At 37.2% G+C, this 11,638-nt stretch overlaps 1 protein-coding gene across 1 annotated transcript in view; it reads left to right on the top strand.

Moving 5' to 3' along the window:
• The window catches only part of GANC (glucosidase alpha, neutral C), an 80,515-nt gene extending 68,877 nt beyond the window's left edge, over nucleotides 1–11,638 (top strand). The window contains exons 20-24 of the mRNA XM_044660020.1: nucleotides 5,431–5,505; nucleotides 7,558–7,671; nucleotides 9,475–9,587; nucleotides 10,413–10,516; nucleotides 11,529–11,638. Coding sequence (XP_044515955.1) covers nucleotides 5,431–5,505; nucleotides 7,558–7,671; nucleotides 9,475–9,587; nucleotides 10,413–10,516; nucleotides 11,529–11,638 — 516 coding nt within the window. The remainder of the gene's footprint in view (nucleotides 1–5,430; nucleotides 5,506–7,557; nucleotides 7,672–9,474; nucleotides 9,588–10,412; nucleotides 10,517–11,528) is intronic.

Raw genomic sequence — 11,638 nt, 5'->3', positions numbered from 1 at the left:
GAAGGAAAGGAGGGAGGAAGGAAAGGAGGGAGGATGGAAGGAAGGAAAGGAGGGAGGAAGGAAGAAAAGGAAGGAAGGGAGGAAGGAAGGAGAAAAAACTTTTAAATGAAGGAGAAGAAACAAAGAATTGGATAAACCATACAGTCTCTAGATCATTGGTTTTCTCAAAGACCCATTCAGGAGGTCCATGAGAACCAAGCTACTTTCATAAAAATACTAAGATCTTTTAACTTCCAATGTAGTAAATATCAATAGATAAAACCCACATCCACAAAAGCTATTGTGGGGGGGCTTAATTTTTACTAGTGTAAAGGGATCCCCAAACCAAAAAGATTGAGAATCACTGGTCTAGATAATCGGTTCCTTTATTAAAACTAACATTGCTTTCACCATTCCTTTCTTAAGACACTTCTCTCTTGTTATTATGTTATAGATGTCCCTCTTCTCTGCTCTCCTACATAGTAAACTCCTTGAAAGGGGACTAGCTTATTTTTGTATTTTGGTTTCTTTCAAAGGCTTCAATAAATGTTTGTTCAACTGAGCTAAATTGAACCCAGCTTTTTCGGGTCTATGTAGCAGGTAGCAGAATACTAAGTGATTCATCAGATCTTACTAAAAAAAGAATAAGGTAATCCCAGGAAGATAGCATGTGAATAGATTCTGTAGATGCCAGGAAATGTGCTGGGCTTGTGGGATAAGGTTTCAATTTTCAAGACCTGGTGTGTGCATATGTGTGTATATTTATATACAAATGCATATACAAACTCATAGGATCATGGGATTTCGACTTAGAAGAGACCTTACAGCAGAGATTCTTAACTGATGGACCACTGTGGCAGTCTGGTGAAGTCTTGTGGGCCCCTTCCCAGAATAATGTTTGCAAATGTATAAAATAAAATGTATAGACTTTCCAGTAATATAGAAGTAGAATTATCAACATTAAAACTGAATATTGAAGCCTATTCTATTTACTTTATTCTTCTTGGGCTTTTTGTCTGTGTTTTCTTTTGGCTAATATGAAAATCCATTTTTTATGTCTTCACGTGTATAATCAATATCAAATTGCTTGCCTTCTCAAGGAGTAGGGAGGGAGAGCAAGGAAGAGAGAGAGAACTTAGAATTCAAAAAAAATTTTAATGAATGTTAAGGAGGCAACTAAGTGGCAAAATGGATTGAGAGCCAGGCCTAGAGAAGGGAGGTCCTAGGTTCAAATCTCATTTAGACACTTCCTAGCTGTGTGACCCTGAACAAATCACTTAACCCCCATTGCCTAGCCCTTACTGCTTTTCTGCCTTGTAACTAATACGTAGTATTGATTCTAAGGTGGAAGGTAAGGATTTATTTGGGTTTTTTGAGTGTTTAAAAATTTTACATATAATTGGAAAATACTTAGTGAAATGAAAAATATATTAAAATATATTTTTAAAAGTTCTCATAATCCAGGATAAGAGGCCCTACTTTATTTTTTTAAAGAAAAATATTCTAATGGTTTATAGCAATAGGTAATAAGTGCAATTCACAGAATTTTAGAGCCCATGTTTATTTTTTTATCATTCTTATTGGCTTTAATAGGTCATTATATACAACTTCTCACCCATTGCAGAATCCCTCCTATAATATTCTTGGCAACTAATCATGCAACTTGTAATTACACACTTCTAATTATGGGGAGCTCAGGGTTTTGCAAGGCGTCCTATTTAGTCTTTTCAAAACTATAACCATCAGCCTTTCCCTTTTTTCTCAAATGATTTTGTAATTTTAAAATGTAACATTATGGGATCATCAAATTCATCATTTTACAGTGTGTGAGAGAATTTTTCCAGTAGAGCTTTTAAAAAAAATGTTTTATTGCTGCTTCTTGCTTTGCTTGTTGGGTTTTTTTTGTTAGTTTGTTTTTAAACAACATAGTTACTTCTTTATATGCTTTTCTTGCTAGAGACCTTCAATCAAAAAGAGAAAATAGGTTAAGCAAAATAAAAAATAAAATGATTACATCTAGCAATATACCCAGTGTTCCTTGCCTATGGTCCCCCACTTTTCTTTCTATTTTTTCCAATTCATTTTTTATTTTTATTATTTTAGAATATTTTTCTATGGTTACATGATTCATGTTCTTTCCCTCTCCCCCAAGCCCCACCTTCCTTCCCCCCACCACCATAGCCAACACACAATTCCACTGGGTTTTACATGTATCATTGATCAAGACCTATTTCCATATTATTGTAGTTGCACTAGGGTGATTGTTTAACATCTACATCCCCAATAATATCCCCATCAACCCACGTGTTCAAGCAGTTGTTTTTCTTCTGTGTTGCTACTCCCCCAGTTCTTTCTCTGAATGTTTATACTGTATACTATATAGCCTTCTTTCTCGTAAGTCCCTCAGAACTGTTCTGGATCCTCCCATTGCTGCTAGTAGAGAACTCCCTTATGTTCGATTGTATCACAGTGTATCATTCTCTGTGTACAATGTTCTTCTGGCTCTGCTCCTTTCACTCTGCATCAATTCCTGGAGGTCATTCCAGTTCACATGGAATTCCTCCAGTTCATTATTCCTTTGAGCACAATAGTATTCCATCACCAACAGATACCACATTTTGTTCAGCCATTCCCCTATTGAAGGACATTCCCTCATTTTCCAATTTTTTGCCACCACAGAGAGTGAAGCTATAAATATTTTTGTACAAGTCTTTTTCCCTATTATATCTTTGGGGCATAAACCCAGCAGTGGTATGGCTGGAACAAAGGACAGTCTTTTAAAGTCCTTTGGGCATAGTTCCAAATTGCCTTCCAGAATGGTTGGATCAATTCACAACCCCACCAGCAATGCATTAATGTCCCAATTTTGCCACATCCCCTCCAACATTTATTACTTTCCTTTGCTGTCATGTTAGCTAATCTGCTAGGTGTGAAATGATACCTCAGAGTTGTCTTGGTTTGCATTTCTCTAATTATAAGAGATTTAGAACACTTTTTCATGTTTTTGTTGATAGTTTTGATTTCTTTATCTGAAAATTGCCTATTCATGTCCCTTGCCCATTTATCAATTGGGGAATGGCTTGATTTTTTGTACAATTGATTTAGCTCCTCATATAGTTGAGTAATTAGACCTTTGTCAGAGTTTTTTGTTATAAATATTTTTCCCAATTTATTGCTTCCCTTCTAATTTTGGTTGCATTGGTTTTATTTGTAAAAAACCTTTTTAATTTAATGCAATCAAAATTATTTATTTTACATTTTGTAATTTTTTCTAACTTTTGCTTGGTTTTAAAATCTTTTCTTTCCCAAAGATCTGACAAGTATACTATTCTGTGCTCACCTAATTTACTTATAGTTTTCTTCTTTATATTCAAGTCATTTACCCATTCTAATTCAGATTAATTCAATCTTGGTGTAGGGTGTGAGATGTTAATCATACTGTTTTCCAATTTTCTCAGCAGTTTTTGTCAAATAGTGGGCTCTTTGGGTTTATCATAGACTGTCTTGCTAAGGTTACTTACCCCAAGTCTGTTCCACTGATCCTCCCTTCTGTCTCTTTGCCAGTAACATATTGTTTTGATGATCCCTGCTTTATAGTACAATTTAAGATCTGGTACTGAGAACCCCTACTTTAGACATAATCTAAACCAATGCTTTTATTTTACAGGTGAGGAAAGTAAGATCCAGAGGTGAAATTATTTGCTCAAAGGTACACAGGTCATAAGTAGCAGAATCAGGATTCAAAACTAAAGCACTTGAGATATAATTATCTCATTTGAACCTCATAATAATCCTATAAGGTGAATTAAGTATCTAGATGATACTAGGGTGGTATTGGGATTTTAGATGATTAAGGAATGATTGTTAGGATCAGTAATCAGAAGGATCTCAGGATTTAGGAAGGCCAACAGAATAAAGCTTACAGGGATACCAAGTGCTATTGAAACAGGGTTTATTTAAGGTACGGGAAGGAAGGGAAGGGAATTGGCATGATCTAACTAAATATATAAATAAATCTCCCCACTAAAACTAGTCGTTATCTTCTGCCAGTTGGTATCTGCACTATCAATTACCTCTCTACCTAAAAGTCCCAGTTCCTACAATAAATATCCTTCACTAGCCAAATCCCCACCCCTTAGATGGTGAATAGAGGTGGTATGGTTGGAAAGTAAGCAGGAACAGGAGTAAAGGGGAAAAGTTCTCACTGACAGCTGGCTTTAGGGGTCTCAAGCAGCTGTGTTGGAATAATCTATCAGTCAGCAGCAACAGGATACACACAGGAACACAGGAACAAGTAGTTGGATCAGAAGGACAGCCACAGGAGAGGGAGAATAGTCAATCTCTCAGAAGGTCCACCCAAGGAGATCAGAAAAACTCAAATCCTACAGCCTCAACTGTTCCCCAGAAGAAACTCTGTCACTTCCCTAGAATTCTGGGACCTTCCTACTTCTGCCTTTTCAGCAGCTCCTGCTCCTACTCTTTCCTTATTTCTTTATAACAAAGGTAAATGCTATTATTATCCTTGTTTTAGAGATAAAGAAATTGAGGCAGAGAGAGATTTGCCCAGAGTCACAGAACTTAAAATTCTGTTCTGTGGAATTACTTCAGGAGATTCTCCTGATATACTGGTAACTTAACTTCAGGAGAACCTTGGATGAGATCCAAGATATAACCACCTTATTTCAAAATTCCACTATATGGTACAACAGGCTATCATATATAGATGGCAGCTAGGTGGCACAGTGGATAGAGAATGAGAGTTGAGAGATCTTGAGTTCAAATTCAGCCTCAGACACTTATTAGCTATGTGACCCTGGGCAAGTCACTTAACTCTGTTTGCCTCAGTTACTCATTTGTAAAATGAGTTGAAGGAAAAAAAATGGCAAGTCACTCCAGAATCTTTCTCAAGTAAACACCAAGTAGGATCACAAAGAGTACAGTACAACTAAAATGACAGAACAACAACAACAATATGCATATATATATACATATGTATATATAGGCTAATTTGGGCAATATTGATGTCTTTTCTACCCTTAGTTTCTTTCTTTTTAAAATTTATTTCATTTTCCCTTCCTTATCTATCCATTACCCTTTTATTTGCCTCTTTTGACATCCATTTCCCTTCTTCTTTCCTGATTTCTTTATCTCTCCTTCCTAATTCATCTTTTTCTTCCTTTCTTTCCCTTTTACTGACCCTTATGGCACAGGAAAATGATAGGCTTTTATGATTGCTTAGTCAGCAGACCAACTGACCCCATTCCATACTTAAATTTTAGCTCTTTTAAAGTCTTCATGGCAGCACATACCCACTTTAATTTCTACCCATGAAAACAAATCCATTTATTTGAACTTTCTGGTTAGGTGAATTATAGATGAACTGGAGTTTCTTAGTGAAGGAAATTTGAACTCTCTTGTTGATATACTTTTGGATGATCTATTCCTATTTAGGTCTGGTATGACTTTCGGACATTTGTTTGTTGGGAAGGAGCACGTACCCTGAAGTTCCCCGTAGCCTTGGATAGCGTAAGTTGTGTTTAGATCCTTGGTTTTAATCTACTGTGTTCACCTCAATCAAAAGGCTCAAGAGTTCTGTAAAATAATGTATTCCATTTTGGTGGAAAGTATGCAAAATCACCCACAAACCATTGGGTCTGAGAGGAACCCCAGAGCTCATCGAGTACAGATTTGAGGTGTCTGAGCCCAGGTCCTGACTCTAGACCTGGCTCTCTCACCACTGTGCTCCCTAGCTGCCCCTTAACAAATATGTATTCATTTTTATTTTACAACACCAACATTTACTTCCATGACCTTTCTCCCTCCTAAGAAATGCCATTGGGGCCTGTCACTAAGATGAAGAGTGGCACCTCGCCACATCCTGCTTCGCTGTCTGAGATCTTACTCTTGGTCACTTAGTGGATGTTTTTGGAACTAAATGAGCTTTTACTAAACTTTTGCTATATAAGTAAAGATCTCTGTTTCTTAGCAACAAAAAATAAGGATCTAAGCAGGATGAAGATAGGCATCCAAGTTTAATATTCTCCCCAAAAATGAGCATCATCATATCAATATGGAAATTTGTTTTTTGTGATAATACATGTATAAAACAGATCAAATTGCTTGCCAGCTCCGAGAGTGGGGAGGGAAACAAGGGGAGACAATTTGGATAAGAAAACTTCAGAAAACTTGCATGGAAATTTGTTGTTACATGTCATTGGTAAAATAAAATATCTTTATAATAAAAAATAAAATAAGAAAATGAGCATCATTATGAAAACTCCTATAGATATGACTTACCACAGGTTCATAGACCACTGGTCATTTAGATCATCAATTCCTACTCAGAGAATTGATTACTTGCCCAAAGTCACATTCTATAGACACTCCCTATAGTCATCCTAAGGGGCAGGAAACAGATGTGAACGGTGAAGTAAAGCACATTAGTTGCAAGACAATTGAAAGAAAACTTATTTCCAAAAAACATTTAAAAGAATCCATCACGTTTGCTAATTTGCTGGCTCATGAAGTATATGCTTTGGTTTTTAAACCTACACAATTTTAAGACTACTTCCATGGTTGGGCAAAATAATTAGGTAGTATGTAAAATGAAAGTTCATTTTTGGGAAGTGTGGGAAATGTGGGAGTAGAATATAGATTACTCTATTCAGATTAAAGAGACTCTACAAGAGGGAAAAAAATAAATGAGTTCATAGCGTAGATATTAGGAGAAGAAACAAGTAGAAGTGACAAGTAATTATTTTCCCCTAATACATGAAAAAATAATAATTCTTGGGGCAGTTAGGTGGCTCAGTAGATAAAGCACCAGGGCCTGGAGTCAGGAGAACCTGGTTTCGAATCCGGCCTGAGACACTTCCTAGATGTAACCCTGGGCAAGACCCTACCCTTTTGTCTTAGAGTTGGTACGAAGAGAGAAAATAAGGGTTTAAGAGGAAGCTGGGTAGCCCAGTGAATAGAGAATCAGGCCTGGAAACAAGGGAACCAGAGTTCAAATGTGGCCTCAGATACTTTCTACCTGTGTGACCCTGGGCAAGTCACTTAACCTTTACTTCTCTTCTTCCTTGAGAACAAAACTTAATATTGATTCTAACATAGGAGGTAAGGGTTTATTAAAATAAATTAATGTAATATAGCATAACACAATAGGACACAATATGATGTAATATGACAACACAACACAATATAACGCAACATAACAATATAATAAATATAATACAATAACATGTAAATATAACAAAATGTATTATAAATATAAACATATTCATACAAAATGTAAAATGTTAATATATAATTGATATAAAATATAATATAAAAATAAATATATTATGGATACAAAATAGAAATAAAAGAAAGTAAAGGGTTTAAAAATTCTTTTTCAAAGTGTATATGTGTTTTTCTGTCTATATTTCATTGTCCACCCCACCACCACCACCATATTCAGAAACTGCCCACAAATTATTTGTGCCCCTAAGTGTGCATTGGCACAGATACAAATGTGAGATTTGTATCTTTGAGATTCTTTTGGTTGAATTCTCCTTCTCTGAACTTTCTGTTTTTTAGACACCAGTGTTTCAGCGGGGTGGCAGTGTGATACCCATGAAGACTGCCATAGGGAGATCCACAGGGTGGATGACCCATCTCCCGTATGAGCTCCAGGTTGCTCTGGACTCCAAGGTATTGAAGGACTTATTTCCTTCTCTTGTCTAGATTTGGTTATTTTTCTCTATCTTCTAACAACAGCCTTCTGAGTCTATGCTATAAAGTATAAAAGCATAGAACTCCCACCCATGAAATCTCCAGAACCAGGGAACTTCTCACTTGGGCTTAGAAATACAACTTTTTACTTCCATTTCTGAATCATCATCATTGCTGTCATTAAGGCATTCTATTTGTTCTGGCCTTCCCAGTATTGTTCTGCCTGGAGATCATCTTCCAGGGGAACGTTAGAGCTCCCTAGAGTTCCTCATTGCAGCACTGGGGCTGCAGAAGGAGAACCTCAGAGTCCACAGTCACCCAGGGCCAACTTGGGGCCACCATCAGGCTGAGCCAGGTTTGAATGGTCCAGGACAGGGGCATCTTCCCAGTCTGATCCTGGCTGCCCAACCCTAGGCCATAGGCCATAGTGTGAAGGATCTAGGATTCTGTCAAGGAAGGGAAACCCCTTCACTCATGTAGACATAAATAGTTATGACCCAGAAAGTTGCCTCAAGTACAAACAGGCCAAGGCACTTGTTCAGTCGTTTTTCAGTCACATCCAACTCTCTATGACCTCATTTGAGATTTTCTTGGCAAAGATGCCGAAGTAGTTTGCCATTTCCTTCTCTGGCTCATTTACAGATGAGGAAACTACGGCAAGCAGGGGGAAGTGACTTACCCAGGGACACCAGCTAGGAAGTGCCTGTAGGCAATTTCCCAGGATTATATATCTCCTAAGAGCCACGGGAAAGATTCAAATCCAGATCTTTCTGATTCCAAGTTTTTCATTCTCTTTCCTACCCCAACATTTATCGAGAATATGGTTGATTCACCTTCTGCCAAGAGGTCCTGGTATACCTTATGTGGTACTCAATCATCAAAATGTCTTAAGTTATACACTAAGTCTTCCACAACAGAGACCAACACAAACTTTTACTCTAGTGATCTTCATATATTCTTTTTAAAAAATTAATTATTTATTTGTTAAATGAAGACACCCAGGTAGCCCCCTCCTTCCCAAACTCACCCCCATTAGACAAGGCATCATTTGGCATATGTATATATAAACTAGGTCTTACTTATTTATGTTTATCAATTCTGTCTCTGGAGATGGACATACACAAGTCATTCTTCAAAAAATATTTCTGTTGCTGTATGAAGTGTTCTCTTAGTTCTGCTCATTTCACTCTTCATTATTTCATGTAGATCTTTCATTGTTTTTTTTTTTAATTTTAAACCCTTAACTTCTGTGTATTGACTTACAGGTGGAAGATTGGCAAGGGTAGGCAATGGGGGTCAAGTGACTTGCCCAGGGTCACACAGCTGGGTAGTGTCTGAGGCCGGATTTGAACCTAGGACCTCCTGTCTCTAGGCCTGGCTCTCAATCCACTGAGCTACCCAGCTGCCCCTCCATTTTTTTTTTAAATTAACCCGCTCATCATTTCTTTTGGCTCACAATCATATGCTATGACTCGTGTAGCCATTCCCCAATGGATGGGCATCCCCTTGGTGTCCAGTTCTTTGCCACCACAAAAAAGAGCTGCTCTAAATATTTTAGAACATACACATTCTTTTCCTTTTTTCCCTGATCCCCTACATCCCTTCTAAGGAGTGCCAGCTGTGCCCCTTTCCACCTATCACATCATTGAATGTCTGAGATCTTACTGGTAGGCTCTCAGTAAGTGTGTGGGGGGTTGAATGAGCTTCATTCTCTTTTAAATTATCTATTCTGTCTAGCAAATGTTAGCTAACTAGTTTCAGTAACTGTCCTTCTTTCTCCAGGGTTCTGCAAGAGGTGAACTCTACCTTGATGATGGACATTCATTCCAATACCTCCATCAAAAGCAGTTCCTTCATAGGAAGTTTTTATTCTGTGCAGGTGTTTTGTCTTCCAGGTAATGGCAGCTGAAGAGAATTTCATATTTTATTTTTTATGTTTTATTTTTATAATTTATGTAATATAATTTACATTATATTTTGTAACATGTGTATAATTTATGTATGTAGATACTATTTGTAACATAATATAGCTTATATTATATTTTTACATTATATTACATGTTTTAGCTATTTGATAATGTACAGAAAACACTATTTTTTTTAAATCCTTACTTTTTGTCTTAGAATCAATTCTAAGTCAGAAAAGCAGAAAGGGCTATGCAATTGGAGTTAAGTGACTTGCCCAGGTTCATCCAGCTGGGAAGTATCTGAAGCCAAATTTGAATCCGGGTCCTTCCAATTCCAAGCCTGGTGCTCTAGCTGCTGAGAAAAAAACCAAAAGCCTTATGTGGGATTTCTTATCCAATATTTCCTACCATATCTTTTCCCTTTCCCAGTTTAAAAAAAAAAAAGAGAGTTAGATTTGGGGTTCTGTGAAATCTTGTCACATTTGATCCTCAGTAACATCCCAGAAAAAGATAGAACAAACACAGTAAAGAGAAACAAAGTCACTGCAATTAGGAGCTTGGGCATTCAGGCCTTTGCACTTGAAGTAACTTCTAGTCTTTGTTCATCTCCATTAGAAATGCTACCTACAATGTTATTTATCCAGCTGGAAGGGTCAGATGTGAGGGGAAATATGGCATAGCAGCCTCAGACAGTCATGCAGATTCCTTACTGGATGCACTAACTGGTGACAAGTTGTAGCAGGGTTTTTTTTATTCCCTTTCCCCAATTCCCATTCTATTCTTTCATCTGTGGCCAACCGTATCTACTTCCAGCTGTGCAGATGAAAATGGTCATTACCACAGCGAGTGTGTGGTGGAAAAAATCGTGATCCTAGGCTTCAATAAGCAACCTTCCTCTGTGACTGCCAGTTCTCCTGGTAAGAAAATGGGCCATTCCTTACTTTGCCATTGTTTCTGCAAATGTCTTTGGGTATGAATAAAATAACTGGTCCCTGGAGACCAGACCTCCCCGTTCATCCCTGTGGTAGTAGAGACCAAATCTACTAGTCTTGGCCTTCACTTTCATAACCCCATTGGTCTTCTTAGTCAGTCATTTGTTTGTAATATGTAGACAAGTGGTCTTCCATGCAGATCAATTTCCTGGAGTTTAAAAATTACATCATGTAATATACATGATCAAATTAGACAGGGGAGGGAAGAGAGACAATTTGGATCTTATAATTTTGGAAAATGAATGTTGAAAATTGTTATTATATGGAATTGGGAAAATAAAATATCTTGGAATACAAAGGAATAATAAATAATTTTTCTGGAAATAATTTCTAAATGGTCTCCTAAATTTATTATAGTTAAATATTATGATTCTTAGGTGTATCCTGATTATAGGATCATAGGGTTCTGGGTATGCAGTTGGAAGGGACCTTAGAGGTCATCTACTCCAATCACCTTAATTCATGGATAAGGAAACTGAGGCATAAAAAGGTTAAGCAACATAGCCAAAATCACACAGGTATAAGGTGGCAGAGCCAGGATTCATAGCTCAGGCATCCAACTCCAGACCCAGTGTTATGCTCACTATCCCACATTTAAAAAAAAATAGATCTAGTTAACAAAACTTGGGCCTCCAAATCAGGATTTGATTTCTGCCTTACACTCTGAGTTCCTCACATAAATGCCTCATCTCTGTGTCCCAATTTCTTTCCAACCAACTTCATAGTCAAAATTGTGAGGTTGATCAGGTAGGTATCCTAAAAGTTCTTTGAGATCCATGGACAAAGTTGGTATGGCCAGAGATTCTTCTGAATGGAACACTCCACCTATTAAATGAGACAATTCTGTCACTGTTATTTCTCATTTTAAGCATCAGAAAAGATATTTTTTCCCACCAAGGCCTGATAGAGTCTTTTTTTTAATTCTCTTGAAATTTAGACATGGCAGACAAGCAAATGGCTTTTACCTACTGCTCCAAGACCTCTGTGCTTCGCCTAGAAAAACTTTCACTGAATATTGGCACCGATTGGGAAATCCATGTCAAGTAA

This window comes from Gracilinanus agilis, chromosome 2, assembly GCF_016433145.1.
Source record: "Gracilinanus agilis isolate LMUSP501 chromosome 2, AgileGrace, whole genome shotgun sequence".
Taxonomy (NCBI): Eukaryota; Metazoa; Chordata; class Mammalia; order Didelphimorphia; family Didelphidae; genus Gracilinanus; species Gracilinanus agilis.
The sequence above is the reverse complement of the archived record's forward strand: the minus strand, read 5'-3'. Positions and strand labels throughout refer to the sequence as shown.